A 17,605-nucleotide genomic window follows, 5' to 3' on the forward strand; every position below is an offset into this window, starting at 1 on the left:
GTTTTTGAACGTGGTTTGAATGTGGTTTGGGGTAAGATAGATATTAAGTTTATAAAATTGATGAATAAATGTTATTAGCGTGATTTCTGAAGGATCATGTGATGAAGACTGGAGTGATGATGCTGAAAATTCAGCTTTTCAGGAATGCTTTTTTAAATATATTAAAATGGAAACATTTTAAATTGTAATATTTCGTAGTATTGATGTTTTACTTTTTATAAATGTATATTTCATACATGAAATCTGAATTTAGCAAGTATTAACATTACAAATGTGAAAATGTATAATATATGAATCTGTTTTTTTAATGGCATGATTTATAACCAGTCTTTGGAAAGCACAATAAAACAACAACAATGCCAAATTTAGTAATTTTTTCCTGTAACATTTTCCACAGAACACCTATTTTGGCCCCAGATCCTATTTTAAAAATAATGGTAATACTTTACAATGAGGCTCATTGGTTATCATTAGTTAACTACCTTAGTTAACATGAACTAAGAATGAACAGCATTTAATAATGTTAGTTAATGCTAATTTCAGCTTTCACTAATGCATTATTAAAGTCACAAGTTGTTTGTTAATGCACTGTGATCTAACATGAGCAAAGAATGAACCACAGCATTTTTATTAACTAACATTAACAAAAATTGATAAATAGTGTAATAAATGTATTGTTCATAGTTTGTTTGTTCATTAACTAATGTTAACAAATGACACCTTATTGTAAAGTGTTACTAAAATAATAAAATGCACTACCCACAAAGTTAAATCACGCTTACAAATACTCATGCATAACAAATGTTCTCACTTCTCATTACTCTGTGACTGAACTGATTCTAGTTTCACTTGAGCGAACGTGTCTTTTTGTATATTTTGACTGCACAAAACATTCTGCTCATGCATATCCAGGGAGCCTGCTGCAGGTGCACTTGTGCAATTTCCCATGATATTTCAACAAGCTGCGACACGCTTTTCTGCCTTGTGTATGTGTCTCTGCTTAACGGGGTGCGTGCTCTATTCAGCAGTGTGGGAATGCCCTGTCCCTCCGATGAGTTACTGCACTTTGACTCTTAGCAACAAGCCAGCCAATCCCTCCGTACAACCTACACCAAGCTCAGATTTCTATTGGCCAAAACGTCAGAAGTGACAGATTTGTTGGGGAGCAGCACAAGAGCTAAGCATTAATAAAGAGTATTTGCCCAAACAGGACAGCCCTGTTGCATCCTAGCCTGATTCAAAACCAGGTATGTAAGAAAAACAGTGCTTTGTTGACAAAGAAAACTTTGGTTTCCCCTCACGCGTTCTGAATGCGCTGATGTAATGTGTCTTTTTCATGAAAACTGTAGACATTTATCTTGTTCACATGAGAAGGTGATACATGACTTGCCTTTGAAATAAATCAGTCATTTTCTACTTCTGATCTCGGATGACGTACATCAAGCAGAGCTCTGAGAATCCACAGAATTATCACAATCCACAGGGAAAAAAGCAATAAAGATATAAATGAACAGTCATTAAAGGTCATGCATTTTTAATATGTGTCCTATATTGAGCATCCCAGCTATTCTTTATTTCCACTCAGAAGAGAGCTGTTCTATGTGTAGATGAGTGTTATGCAGGATGGATGTGCTACAGGGGATGGGCAAAGAGCTTTCTGCCAGATAGAGATGCTGCTCTCATGTTACAACAGACCTTAGTCAAACGACCTTGAATGTGTAACAACTGGATCAGCTGTGGCAGCAGGCCAAAACCGATGTCTGATGGTTCACATTTAGTACTCCTGGTCATGTTTTTGTACTATAAATTACACAAATGAATGAATGGATTTCATAATATATATCAATAGTTTATCAATAGTTACATAAATTTATGTATCAACATCAATCTACATGTTACAGATGACAGACAATTTGTTTTACACATTTATATGTAAAATATGTATGTATAGATAGATAGACAGATATTTGTTTTACACTATGTAAAATGTGTATAGATAGATAATTATGTTTTTACACATTTATATGGAAAATGTGTATATATTGGCAGATAGATAGATAAATAGATATTTTATATTTTACTTCATATGTAAAAAATATATGTATATACTAGCATAGATGGACAGATAGATATTTGTTTTACACATGTAAAATGTGTGTAGATAGATAATTATTTGTTTTACACATTTATATGTAAAATGTGTTTCTTTGTAGATAGATAGATAGATAGATGGATAGTTTCACACATTTATGTAAAATGTGTATAGATAGATACTTGTTTTACACATTTATATGTAAAATGTGTTTATTTGTGGATGGATGCATGAATGGATGGATAGATACACAGATACATATGGATAGTTTTACACATTTATATGTAAAATGTGTATATATTGGCAGACAGATAGATAGATAGATTTACACATTTATGTAAAATGTGTATAGATAGATAATTATTTGTTTTACACATTTATATGTAAAATGTGTTTATTTGTGGATGGATGGATAGATAGTTTTACACATTTATGTAAAATGTGTTTATTTGTGGATGGATGGATGGATAGATACATACATAGATACATAGATAAACAGATAGATAGATACATAGATAGTTTTACACATTTATGTAAAATGTGTATAGATAGATACTTGTTTTACACATTTATGTAAAATGTGTATAGATAGATACTTGTTTTACACATTTATATGTAAAATGTGTTTATTTGTGGATGGATGGATGGATGGATGGATAGATAGATACATGTACACATTTATGTAAAATGTGTATAGATAATTGTTTTACACATTTATGTGTAAAATGTGTATATATTGGCAGATAGATAGATATTTTTACATCTGTATGTAAAATGTATGTATGTACTAGCATAGATAGATATTTGTTTTACACGTAAAATGTGTATAGATACATATTTGCTTTACACATTTATATGTAAAATGTGTATATATTGGCAGATAGATAGATTTTACACATTTTTGTAAAATGCGTATAGATAGATACTTGTTTTCTATCTATTGAATTAAGTTATTTTATGTAAAATGTGTTTATTTGTGGATGGATGGATAGATAGATACATACATAGATACATAGATAGATACATAGTTGTACACATTTATGTAAAATGTGTATAGATAATTGTTTTACACATTTATGTGTAAAATGTGTATATATTGGCAGATAGATATTTTTACATCTGTATATGTAAAATGTATGTATGTACTAGCATAGATATTTGTTTTACACGTAAAATGTGTATAGATAGATAAATAGATGATAATTCTATCTATCTATCTATCGTCATATAGATGAACACCAGCATAATGCTTTACTATAAATACCATCCAGTACCGTTTTATTAATAAATAAACAAACGAACGAAAATTTCTCCACAAATACTCAGTGTGGGTACCGGCTATGCATATCCACTAAGTAGGCCACTTCCCAAAGCGTAAAAGTCAGTTGGGTTAAAATCCTGTTTGACAAGATTTTCAAATTAATCTAAAACAGGTTTCTGTGCCCTCTTTATGACTCCATCCGCCTCAGCGCCTCACAAACACACTTTCCTCTCACATTCTGGATGACACTTCTCCACTGTCTTCTTTTCAAATAGCCTTTGAAAGAATTTTTGACTGTTAAATCTTCCCCGCAAACGTTCTTAATGATTACCCCAATTCAACTGCTGTTAATACAGGGTCGTGAACTGCCTTTTTTATTATTTTGCACTGTTCTCTGACATCCACTTATTATGTTATCAAAATTTTTACATTAAAAGCATGTGCTAAGATGTGCTTTGAAGCTAGAGATACCATGTGAATAGATGAAATAGCTGACTATTATTGTGCCATCAGAATAAATGAAAGTTGTGGCGTTTTGAAATCAAAAGCCCTTATATGTCAGTAACAAACATGATTTCTACTTGCTAGCTAGTTGCGATTTGCTTTTCTATTCACGGCATTCATTATTGAATTAAGTTATTTTAAGAACATTATTAAAAATGCTAAATAATAGCTATCCACTATGATATGAGTGAAAGGAACACATTTCTAATTTGTCGGGGGGCTATTTGAGCCTTACTAAGAGAGGTACCAAACAGCTTAGTAAACCATTTGAAAACACTTTTGTGTTACTGTCGTGCACTGCTCACTTCTTTAAAGTACGAAATCAAAGTGCTACGACTCGCTAAAGCCTGAGGACACCCCTAATCCTCGTACACCAGGACAATAGCTACCAGAAACTACCTGAACTAGACTGCTGCTGGGCTGTGACGTCACGGGCGCACCGCCGCCCTGCAGTGTCAGTGATTTTGGAAAAGCGCTGGAGGACGCGACGGCCCACCGACACACCGCTACCACTATCGGAATCCACCAGACACCTTCCAACCGGCCAGGCGGGCGAGGAGAAAACCGCTGAGTCAACGGGAACACGCGAAAACACGCGTTTGGGATTTGGGATGCACGCCGAACTCTGGCTCGATGGGGCGCATCTGCTGCTTGTAGCATCGCGCTGGATAGCGGTCGCTGCGACTGACTGTTGGATACAAAATCCGAATAGACAAACAAGCCGAGGTATCTCTCTAGTCTGAGCGCGTATGCATAATATTTAGCGGTCGGAGCGGAGCGTCATTGCCTGGGTGGAGTTGCAGTGCATCGCTCAATTATGCATGAAGAAGCGGCATCGGCTAGCGCACTAGCAGCGCGAGCTAACCACTGTCCCGTATTATGACAGTGATCTGCATGCCTACGGCGTTTGATCACCAAGCGCGTTTGACTTTGATGCTGGTGCTGGACACGATCTCCGGTGGAAATTCACTTTTGCCCGCTTTTTCGTTGACATGGCAAACGGTTAACCCGGGCAGGCCTAGCTAGCCGCCGTGTTAGCTAGTAGAAATCACTTCACTGGATTAGACAGCATGCAAACCCAAACGGTTTGTTTTTAGTGAGAGGGGCCAGTGAGTGCATGTATAGATGCGGAACGAGTAACGTTAGATATACGGCTGACAACGCGATCCTACTGCCAGGCTGCTGCCAACTTGACATAACAGGTTTTAATATCTGAAAAAAGTGGCAGGCGTGCGCGTTTCACAATGCATGTTCTTAAGGCAAATTTGGGTTGTGTCACTGAAGCAAACACTTGGATAATAGAGGCACCGCTGCCTCCGGCTAGCTAGCTCTCCGTGACTTTGCAAAGTAACATGCCAGATCTTGAGTCGATTTTATGCTCTAAATAAACAGCCAGCGTTTGCACTCGTTTTGCCTCGGCTGGCAATTGTAGCTAGTTTATCGCTGGGAACGAGGGGATGCCCTAACCGCTCCGAAAACATGTCCAGCAAAGCTTCGGGTAAAGAGAAGAAGTCCGGCTTCAGCAAGAAGCTCTTCCGCCGGGGCTCGGTGCGCTCCGTGGGGAGTTTTATGAGCAGAGTCCTGAAGACTCTCTCCACGCTCTCTCATTTCGGCTCGGAGCTGCACGCCCCTGAGGGCGACAAGGACGATGGGGGATTCACAGCCTTCAAGAACGAAGGCAAGGGGTCCGTCGCGTCGGACGACAGCGACTGCGGGGGGTTTCTTCCCAGGGACAAAATCCCCGGAGTGGCCGGTTTGAAAAACCACGGCAATACGTGCTTCATGAACGCTATTCTGCAGTGCCTGAGCAACACGGAGCTGTTCGCCGAGTATTTGGCGCTCGAGCAGTACCGAGGTGACCAGACCGACGACGAGAAACCCAAGACGAACGGGGTCGTGCAGAGGAAGGGCGGCCAGGACAGAGGAGAGGTGACGGAGCAGCTGTCGGGACTGGTTCGAGCCCTGTGGACTTTTGAGTACACGCCGCAACACAGCCGAGACTTCAAAGTAAGTTCACGCGGAGGAGTCTAGTGACGTCGTCGCTCACACCTGGGAATGTTTTACTTATCTGCACGCACGCAAGATTATCCGACTCAAACGAGTCTTGCGAAATTAAGCTGCTCTTTGTTGTGACACATCTAGGGACGGCGATTCTTTTGAGTCGGATCTTTTGAGTGAATCGTTTTAACCGTCATTCACCAGTTGGAATGAATCGGGTCAGTAACTCACTGATTCACTGAAACCAGAATCGAATGTCACTTTAGTAATTCGCCGAGACATATAACGGGAAATTACTAGTTTTGCTTTTTTTTGAACAACTTCTTGGAAGCATACTTTTCGAGAAGGGATTAATTTGTGGAAATATGTTGCGTACTCACAATGATTATTTCCGCAGTGATGTTTTGTTGGTTGCTAGTCAGCTTTAAAGTTCACTTCCAAAACAAAAATTTACAGATGATTTCTGTCATCCAAGATGTTCATGTCTTTCTTCAGTCGTGAAGAAATTGTTTTTTGAGGAAAACATTTCAGGATTTCTCTCCATATAGTGGGCTTCTATGGCGCTCAGAGTTTGAACTTCCAAAATGCAGATTAAATGCAGCTTCAAAGGGCTCTAAACGGGTCTTATCTAGCGAAATGATCGGTTATTTTCCAAAAAAAAAATTAAAATTTATATACATTTTAACCTCAAATGCTCGTTTTGTCTATCTCTGCGTGAACTCTGCGTATTCCGGTTTCATGTCAGTTAGGGTATGTCGAAAAACTCCCGTCTCATTTTCTTCTCCAACTTCAAAATCATCCTACATTGCAGTTTTACCTTTTTTTTTTTTTTTTTTTTTTTGTAAAGGGTGTTTGATCTTTGCATGTTAACTTTGTAAACGATGCGTCGGTGTATCTGCCGCGATGCAGGACGATTTTGAAGTTGGAGGAGAAAGTGAGATGGGAGTTTTTCGACATACCCTAACTCTCATGAACCGGAATACACACAGTTAGACAAGATGAGCATTTAAAATTTAAAAAGTGTATATATATAAAGTGACAAATTTATTTTTATTTTTTTAGAAAATAACCGATCATTTCGCTAGATAAGACCCTTTTTCCTCAGCTGGCATCATTTAGAGCCCTTTGAAACTGCATTTAAACTGCATTTTGGCACCATAAAAGTCCACTATATGGAGAGAAATGCTGAAATGTAATTTCATAATTCATAAATCAATAACTGAAAACATAATTTATTTACGACTGAAGAAAGAAAGACATGAACATCTTGGATGACAAGGGGCGGGGGGTGAGTAAATTATCTTTAATTTTTTTTTTTGGAAGTGAACTTCTCCTAAGTGTAAATAGTTTCTCCTTTCTTGTAGGACAGTTACAACTATAAGCAAGCCATATGTAGGTTTCATGGAAAAGTGTTTTTTTTAAAGAATTTAGTGAACCTGTTTGGTTCTCTTTGGTTAACAAGGTTAAGTGGTCCTTTGCCATTATTTCAGTCCATTGCAGTAATTTCAGAAGATCCACTGAGGCACCACAAATGTGAGTTTTATTCAGTGTTACATTAACCCTGACATGTGAGAAATAGTCTTTTTTTTTTTTTTTTTTTTTTTAATAAAATGGTATATAAAGGGTTTGCTCTTACATCATGGTTTGGTCAGTTTGGATGTGCGGCCATATTGGCGATACTTGGATGTAAACAACAGCATGGATTGCATGGTTAATGTACTACTGAATATGTTGTTCTGCTAATTTATGCTGTCTAAACCACAGAAAAAAAATGTGAAAGCTGCTGAATCATACAGAGGACTTAGTAAGCAGGAAAGGGCACAATATTTTGACAAACTAAAGTTAATAGGTGGTAAAGATACGTACAAGCAGTATTAATTATTAAGCCTAACATTTCACCTCCCTGACCGGAAGCGATAAGAACAAATACGAATGTTGTCAACATTCTTACCCTGGAAATCCTGGTTCAGTTTGGCCAACCACAAACGCCTTTTGTTCCTCAGACTGTTTTTTTTTTGCACTTGTCTCCTTGATTTGTTATATCTTTTGGCAGTCTACAGTAATCCAAATGTTTTTTTCCGGTCTGACCAATTAGTACAGCCCAAAACATGTCTATAGTTGACCATTTTCAGCTGCAATAATCAGCAAGTTTTGTTTGGTTTAGTGGCATTGTTTATGTTCAGTGCCACCAATGTAGCCGGCACATCATGAAAACATTATATTTAATGGCCCAACTGAGCAAAAATAAGCAAATTGTTGCAGATGTTGTTATTTATAAGGCTGAAAAGTAAGATAAAGTTCTATCTTGTAAATCAGTGAGATTTTTAAAACGGTATATTAGATTACTTACATAAATGCATATAAATATCACTATATTTCTCCCAGTAAGGCTTAGTTTTATGAAGTAGGGAAAATATAATGCAATGCACTACAATTATGATTGAGAAATGTACAAATAAACATTACTCAGAAGGCTGAGTAATCTGTATCAGATTTGATACTCACTTTTTAATGAATTTTCTTTTGGATAATTAAGTAAACCTAAGTTTTTTTTCAGTCCAGTAAATGTTCATCTTCAATACAGTTATGCTTACATTAAATACATAAAAATCATTAAAGATTTTTCTTGCTAAATAAATATCAGAACAAAAGGCATGTAGTAGTTTGAGTACAACAGGGTTTTCAGCAAAGTTTTAATATATTTAATGTGTTTAAATATATTTAATGTTTAATATAAGACTGATCAAGGCTGTGTTTATTTGATTTAAAATGCAGGAAAAAAACAGTAATATTCTGAAATATTATTGCAATTCAAAATGGTGGTTTTCTATTTTAATATACTTTAAAATAGAATTTATTCCTGTGATTAAAGTTGAATTTTAAACATCATTAGTCCAGTCTTTAGTGTCACATGATACTTCAGAAATCATTCTAAAATGCTGATTTATTATCAATGTTGTTGAAACAGTTGTGTTGCTTAATATTTTTATTATTATTATTATTTTTTTTGAACCTGTGATACTTTTTTTTTTCTGGATTCTTTGATGAATAAAAAGTTAAAATTTAAAATAGAATTTTTTTTGTAACTGAAATCTTTTGGGTCAGTAACTTTTTAATTTGAAAGAAATTAATACTTTTATTCAGAAAGGATGTGTTGAAAAGTGATAAAAAAGTGATAGGAGAGACTTAAATTGTTAGTAGATTTCTATTTGGAATAAATACTGTTCATTTTAACATTTTATTCATCAAAGAATCACAGATTCCAAAAAAAAAAAAAATCAGCATTTCTACATTGAAGACTGGAGTAACGGTTGTTAAAAATTCAGCTTTGCATCACAGAAATAAATTACATTCTAAAGTATATTAAAATAAAAAAACTGTTATTTTAAAGTGTGATAATATTTTATATAACTTTTTTTTTCTGTGTTTTTGATCAAATAAATGGAACTTTGATGAGCATACGTGACTTCTTTAAAAATTGAAATCCTTACTGATCCAAACTTTTGACCGGCTGTGTAAATACTGATAATTTAGAGGCTGTAGTGAATCATTTGTAAAATATGATACAGTAAGCTTTATATGATTAAAAACACATAAAAATAAATCCCTAAAAAGCACAAATGTCAACACTGATTAAAAGTTGTCCATATCTGATCTTGCTTCTGCAGATTAGAAACATTCATGTCGTATTGTTCAAAATGTGACTAATACTCTGTGTGTGTTGTGGTAGAATGCTGTGGCAAGGAGTGCCATGCAGTATCGAGGAAATGCCCAACATGATGCCCAGGAGTTCCTTCTCTGGCTGCTCGACCGTGTCCATGAAGACCTCAACCATCTGGTACACCCAAACATCAGAGCCTCTATAAAGGTATGGCTGGTATTTTAGTGAACGGACATAGATGGGTTTAATGACCGAATGTTTCGCTGAAGCATGGCTGTTTGGTCTAAGGATGTCAATACAGGACGTTCACCTCTTAACTTAAGGTCAGCTGAATTCGGCGACCGTTAACCACTCTAGCTGTTGCACAGAATGGGGTTTGTATCAGCAGCTCCATAAAAGCTTGGGATTTCAATCGTTTAAATAGCAGAACAGGAGAAGAGCCAAACATGGCTGGATTTATAGAGCCATTCTGCCCTGGAATGGCAACGAGGAGTCTTGCATTAGACATCAGTCTGACAAAGATCAGGACAGAAGAGTTTAAGGGATCTAAATCCTCCCTTATATCAAATAATGGGACGTCGTTGAGTCGCATCCTAAGGCCTGTTCGGAAGAGGGCTCGTTCGGTTTCTTTTTACAGCCTGTGGTGTCCTGGTCAGGGTCAGCCACTTGCATACTCGCATGAGGTCATTCAGCTTGTCCGATTGATTTAGATGTACGTTGTGGTTTCCTGGAGTTTGTGCCAAGAAGCACGAGGCTGACAGTTTCCTGGCCGACTGACTGCGCTGCTCTGAAGAGCCAGATGCTTAGCTGGAATCTTAAACTCATAGAAAAACGCCAGTCTCTCAAATTATTAATCATTTACACTGTCTTGGCAATATACAGAGGTTTTATTTACTGACTCAAGCTCTATCCTTATGGTGAAGCATAATCATAAAAACCTTTACTCTGACTTCTGACAACAATTCTTCGGTGCGCTTAGATTGTGTAAATAGTAGGGGTTTAACAGTACACAGATGTCACAGTTCGGTACGTACCTCAGTTCGAGGGTCATGGTTCGGTACAAGAAAAAAAAAAACAAATGTACTATTCTAGGTTTCTTTTCATTTATTTTAAACAGACAGTAGTACAAATTGCCATTGATTCCACCTACATGTGAAAATACTAAATGTTATATCAAATTAATGTCATATATAGGCTATAAAATCTGCATATACAGACAAGGAATAAATACTTGAAATATATTAAATTTAGTTAACTGATAGACAAGGGGAAAAACTGCGCGACACGTAAAGTAGCCTATATTTGTTGAGTTTCAGTTCAGTTTTGTGACAGAGAGGAAACTCAAATGGCAGAAAGTGACATTCTGTTTGTTTTTTAAGTTGATTTTGCTGGTATGAGGAAAATTATAATCGTGCTGACGCACACAAACACAAAACATATCAGTTCCAGACTTCCAGCATTGGTAACTTGACTGCAGTTAGTACTTTAAAGGGGTCATTGGATGCTAAGTTCACTTTTACGTGTTGTTTGAATATTAATGTGTGGTGGCAGTGTATGTCCAAATCTACCCTATAATGATAAAAATCCATGCAGTGTTTTTTAATTAATCTGTAAAAATAATATCCCCTTTTTCAAATCAAGCCATTCTCAGATGCCTGTCGTTGTTGCGTCACATCCACAGAGGCCGCTCCCACAATAGTTGATTGACATGAGCGTCTTACCTCAGATCAGTTGTAACAGTTCAACCTCCATGTTTCGATGCCGGAGCAGACATGAAAGTTAGACAAGAATTGAGCGATTGAGGTGTTGTGTTTCTGGATGTAATAATGAACGTAGTGGTCGTCATTTACTCCCAACATCTGAGCTGCTGAAGATGCAGTGGATTACGTTTGTTTGTGAAGGGAATGTGCCTCCCGATCTACATAAATCAATCTATGTTTGTGCAAATCATTCGTGATCCAGCTTCACTTACAGCAGATGTGAGTATAAGGGTTTTTTTTATGAATCTTTACGATGACCTTTCCTAATAATGTGCTAGTTAGCAAGTTTAGTGGTTAAACACGGCTAAAGTAAACAGGCTTGTCGCTCCACAGAGAGAAGAGAGGGGCGGATACACGAAATATGTACCTTGGATATTATACAATTTGCAGACATACAGCATATGTGGAAAAAGACACATTTGTTCAAGACTTGTTCTGTAGAATGGCCCATATACTAGTACTATTGTTTTTTTAAGATTTTTTTTTTCTTACCTAGGCTGAATTTATTTGATTAAAAATACAGTAAAACAGTAATATTGTGAAATATTATTGTCATTTAAAAAAACTCTTTTCTGTTTGAATACATTTTAAAATGTAATTTATTTCTGTGATGCAAAGCTTTTATTATTAATTATTATTATGAATGTTGAAAACAGTTGTGCTGGTTAATGTTTTTGTGGAAACCACAATCCACTTTTAATATATAAAGTTAAAAAGAACAGCATTTATTTAATCTTTTAATATCTATTATAAATGACTTTACTACCAGTCTTTAGCAATTTAATGCATCCTTGCTGCATTTAAGAAAAACATGCATGCCTTGTGATGATCATTTGTTCATTAGTTTTATGAATTATGTAGTTGTTCTGCTTTATGTACTTGATTTGAGCTTTATCTGCCTGTACATGACACATTTTATTTTATTGTTAGTGTGGTAAGTGTTTGTAATGTGATATGCAAATCTATCATGCATATTTAATAGCTGACCTTCCGCTGGTTTGTCTTGAGTTACTAGTATTGTTAAATAGCACCTAACATTCTCATGTTTGTCACCGTAGCCTCCTATTGAGGAAGACGATGGAGCATTAGAGGGACCTTCCCCCCCTCTTTCAGCTGGCTCTTTTGTCCAAGAGCTGTTTCAAGCTCAGTACAGGTAATGGTCACTGATACCTATCAGTTAATTGTATTTAAATGTTTGTCTTAGTTGAATCCGCTCACTTTGGCCTTTTGTTGATTCCAGATCTTCGCTTACCTGTCCGCACTGTCAAAAACAGAGCAACACTTTTGATCCTTTTCTTTGCATCTCCCTCCCAATTCCATTACCTCACACACGGTAAGTACTGATTTCAGAAACACCCCCATTTATTTTAATTTTTATGTTTTGTTGACAGCAACATGCTTCATTTGTAAGTGTAGACATGAAGGCAGATTGATCAACCGTCATGTCTTTATTAATAATGTAACTGATCATCAGGGTAGGTTGAATATGAAATATGATGAAGTGTTCCAGCTTTGTTCGATTTCATGACTGTTGGAATGATGTTGTTAATTTAGTCTGCTGTGGACTTCAACTTTGCATTGAGCTACAACTATTGGGTTATTTTAACTCTTAACTGAAGTTTGTGCTGCTGGATCCACCATTTATGAAACGTGTTGTTGCTCTGTGCTACCTGCTTAGATACAGTACCAATCAAAAAGTGTGGGTCGGTGTGATATTTATTATTTGAATCCAATTAACTCACAAAGGCTGTATTTATTTGTTTAAAAAAGCATGATTTTGAAGCTACATTTTCATTATTCCAGTCTTCAGTGTCACATGAGCCTTTAGAAATCATTCTAATCTGCTGATTTGCTGCTCAAAAAACATTTAAAAACAGTTGCGGTGCCAAAATTTGGTGTGGGAACAGAGATACATTTTATCCTGTAAGCATTTGTAAAATTACAGCATAATATTTTGCATTGCATTGCATAATATAGTTTTTTTTTGTAAAATATATACCTTACTGACCTTAAACTTTTGAACAGTGGTGTACTTATTCACTGAGTATGATGTTTTTGATATTTTTTTTTTTTGTTCTTGTTTAAAGAAATTATAGATTAAATACAACTGTACTGAGAGCATCAATATGTTGATTACCAAAGAAAATAATTTCTGAACAAAGGCTAAAAACAAGTGAGCTGGACGATTAAAAAAAAAAAAAAAAAAAAAAAAAAGCTAGTCTGAATCCAATTTTCTTAAAGCACTTAGGGCAGGAATTATTCAGTAAATACAGTTAGCTTCATGTAAAGTAGTGATTTATGAAAACTTATGTTGTATGATATCATCCGAAAGTTAGTTGTTTTAACAAGTTAATATGAATATTGCGTTTAACTTTGCACAAGGTTAATAAGTGGAACACCTCTCATTAGTCCTTTTCACGCATACAGTTTTACTGGTAAATTATTGTTTGGACATCAGGCCCTTTTAAAAAATACTGTTAAATTCATAATTTTTTTTTCTGGCAATTTATTGATTAGAGAAGTTGCAATGTTCGCAGTAAATTACCAGTAATGTGCTCTGTGTGAACACAGAAAAAGATTACCGGTATGAGCACATATGAGTTTAAAATGCGCTGGCGTAAGACGTCTACTCTGGGCCAGTCGTAAAGTTTTGAAGCAAATGACGCATTTACTCCATGCTTTGTAGTTTGGTTTGAAGCAGGGCTCTGAACCAGTTCAAGGAACGAAAACAAAAACCAGAAATGAACGAAATTTTGACCGAAACGGAAACAAAATCAAATTTTATAGTTCCGAACTGAATAGAAAATTTGAAATGGCCATTAACTGGTTAATAATGTTATTTTATTGTTCCATTTAATATTTGAAATTTGCCTTCAACCAATCACAGGTTCAATCAGTACAGCCAATGCAAATGTGATCCAACAAATGAAATGCCTGCACTCAGATATGAACTAAGTCGCAATGGCAATGCACCAGCGTTAGAGTTTATCTGAGCATAATTTAAAATAGATTCAACAGATCACATGCACCTGCAGTGCTTCTGTGAATGAAGAAAACAGAATAAATCTATAGGCTTACATAAAAAGGAATATATAGGCCTATACACTAAATATATTTCACTTAAATCATTGATGCATTAACAAAACGAAAGAAAAAAAATGTGCTGAGCTGCGGGTTATTGTGACACGATCCAAAGTTCACAGAAAGGAAAACAAGACAGCAGAAAGAAGTTTTCTTTATTTCGCAAAAGCTTTACAGTTTTGAATGTCTTGTAAGTGCAACAGTTAAGATACCAGATCTCTTCCTGTTTTTTTTTTTTTTTCTTTCTATTTTTCTTTTCTTTTTGAGTAAATAAAATGCTGTACTTTATTATTATTATTATTATTTTATTTTATTTTTTTCCAATTTGAAGTCATCTAAAATGATCTCTCTGGGCCAAAAACAGCTACATGAATGTGAACGTTTGACATAAAAATTAACACATCAATAAAAATACCTGTCCACATTTACAAACACCACACCGGGAGGCACAGCCATTTAGAGGTCATTTCTAGTTAATGATGTCACAACATTTGCAGGTGTTTTTAAACTGATGTGTGAATGGTGCTTTACCGGTAAAAAGATGAAACATTGTTGCCTGTGATTTTTGTATTTACCAGTAAATCCTTCTGGTAATTTTGTGACAATTTACCGGTATTACTGTGTGAAAAGGGGAAATTGCCTCATGTTGCATGTAGTATTTATTATTATTTTGAATTAGCTTGTATTATGTGTATTTTCAATATTACTCCTAAAAGTTCTTTTTCTATTCAGTTTTAATGTTTTTATTTCAGTTTTATTCGTTTTAGTGCTTTACCTTAAACTTACTTGTTTTTAGTTTGTATTGAATGTTTATATTTTATTTTATTTCAGCTTCATTTTACTTACAGAAACGATGTATAGTCTTAGTTTTATTTAACAAATACAACACTTGCTACATATCTTTCATCATAAGTGTATTACCAAAGAGTACAGACATTTTCCTTCGTTTTTACAAACTGATGGACAAATTAAATTTGTTGGAAATTGACAGCCATGGATATGTGTCGGTGGAGCTTAAATTACTTTTGCTCACAATATTTCTTGCTACTTTCACCTGGTTTTAGGTGCTAAATATATACTTTTCCCTTCACATGATCATCCTGTTCTGTTTCTCTCCTGAGGAGCTCTGATGCTATTTTTAAGAGGCCAGCATAGTGGTTGATCAAGGAGAGCACTTGGTTTAATCCCGAGGCTTTTTTTTAAGCTGCTGAATTTATTAGTACACATTAATGATTAAAGAAGCCGTAGTATTAGAAGACAGACAAGTGATTTACAGCACACCTGCCTCTCATAGTACAGCAGAGATGATGAACTAGTGAATAATAGTCCCTGGGAGAGCAGAATAGCTGGGCAGATTTAACTTCCACATCATTATTGAGTACAACCCTGCCGGTGTCTTCATATCATCCCTAATCCAAGACATTCTACATCATAAAGAAGAATCGGGGGGGTATTTTGACCCGGCTTTTTGCACTGTCGGCATCTCTCTGCCGACAGTGATAGATCTAAAAAATCTAAAAAACATTAGTGCGAGGAAAGACTAGATTTGGAGCTTATGCTCTGCCAGCATGAAGAATGGCCGATCCGAAAAGAGGAAATTTCGTCTGGAAGTTCAGCGATGTGCGTCTTAAGCGATAGTTGCCCTGGTCGTCACAGTCTGTGGGAGTAGATTTCATTTGCCCTCTCCTTTATTCTGTTTATCCATGCCTAGCAAGTGCTGTTATCTCTGTGTATTATTTCATAGGCCATTTATTCCCTATGCTTCCCTGATATGCCACTTCACGTGGGCAGATATTGATGAAGAGTTGTTGATTTAGTCTGCCTTGCCTTCTGGGGCCACTGCACACAGCTTTTCCTCTTTAGAGATGAGTTTGCTTCCTAATGCATTTAGAGGGGTGATCAAGCATCATTAAAGCAATTCTAAATGCTCTCAGTCCTTACAGGCTGCTGAATGCAGTAAAAGGTCCTTAAGTAGTGCATTTCGTGGTATCAGCTTAGTTTTTTAATTAATGTGGGTTTTTTGCTTTTCTTTGGAATGTTTATTTGAATGTTTATTTGTTTTATCCACACCCAAAATGTTTTCGTATATGAATATAGTTGCGTTAGCATTAGGGCTGGGGAAAAATATTGATTTCTCAATTTTTATGAAATGATTGATTCTTGAATCCAAGAATCGATTAGTCTAGCCCGTTTTCAGTTAATGAACGGAAGTATCGCACCTCCCATCCAGTAAATCGGAATAAGCTTTGTGCTTTGTTACATCTGATATGAAATAAGTCTCAGATTTCAAGTTCCATCCATTTTATTGCAATATTCAAACAATAAATGCTGTTTTGGTGCTGTTTAATGTGGAGTAACAGATTGATGTAGTGCCTCCATTCAAGAGAAGTGGCAGGTGAACTGATCGCCTCTGCTTTAATACCAGTTTCAGCACAAAATAAAGATGAATGAACATCCGAATATATGTTGAAAAAAAAAAGTACAATTTGTCAAAATCCATATCCTGTCTCATGTCAGTATAACTGCTTTTAAACGTAACGTCACATTTCCCTGCTGAAAAAATCAGCTAAAACCAGAGATTTAATTTCTTAAGTGTTTAGATTTCAAAATAACTTCAAGTAGTAGTAAAGTTAGTATTATAACTTAATTATTATAAAAGCTTAATTGAGTGTAATTTAAGTGATTGTATACAAATCAGTTAATTTTAACATTCAATACCACAGTAATATAGTAATAACTGACTCTCATGTATATTTTACAACATGAGAAATGAGAAAATGTGGCATGTACTGTACCTCATATATATACAAAATAATTGATATTGAATTGAATCGTGAGCTTGTAAGTCAAAATCAAATCGTGAAGTTTGTGTCAAAACCCAGCCCTAATTAGTATTAGTCTTTAAAGGGATAGTTCAACCAAAAATTCAAATTGCCATTATTTACTCACCCTCATGTCAGTCTAAACCCATAAGACTTTCATTCATCTGTGGAACACAAATGCAGATATTTTTATTGAAATTGAATGTCTATTTTATAAATGCTTCATAAAATGCTTAAGATTTAAAGAGTTCATAAAGACATTGTAAAAGAAATTCATATGAATTAAAGGCTTTAATCCAAGTTTTCTTTTTAATTTAGGCTTTTATTAAAATATGAGCATTGATCAGTACACCTATGTGGTAAACAAAAGCTCGGATTGGTTGTATGATAAGCAAATTTATTATTATGTGTCAGTCAAGCTGTTTG

General features: G+C 35.5%; 1 protein-coding gene across 2 annotated transcripts in view; it reads left to right on the top strand.

Annotated features, from left to right (window-relative positions):
- The first annotated feature begins 4,303 nt into the window (after nucleotides 1-4,303).
- Nucleotides 4,304-17,605, top strand: part of usp31 (ubiquitin specific peptidase 31) — a 29,158-nt gene continuing 15,856 nt past the window's right edge. For both annotated transcript variants that reach the window (XM_051100229.1, XM_051100238.1), the window contains exons 1-4: nucleotides 4,304-5,864; nucleotides 9,586-9,723; nucleotides 12,335-12,429; nucleotides 12,517-12,609. In XM_051100229.1, the coding sequence (XP_050956186.1) occupies nucleotides 5,337-5,864; nucleotides 9,586-9,723; nucleotides 12,335-12,429; nucleotides 12,517-12,609 (854 nt within the window). In that variant the 5' untranslated portion in view covers nucleotides 4,304-5,336. The remainder of the gene's footprint in view (nucleotides 5,865-9,585; nucleotides 9,724-12,334; nucleotides 12,430-12,516; nucleotides 12,610-17,605) is intronic.

This window comes from Labeo rohita, chromosome 3 (assembly GCF_022985175.1).
Source record: "Labeo rohita strain BAU-BD-2019 chromosome 3, IGBB_LRoh.1.0, whole genome shotgun sequence".
NCBI lineage: Eukaryota > Metazoa > Chordata > Actinopteri > Cypriniformes > Cyprinidae > Labeo > Labeo rohita.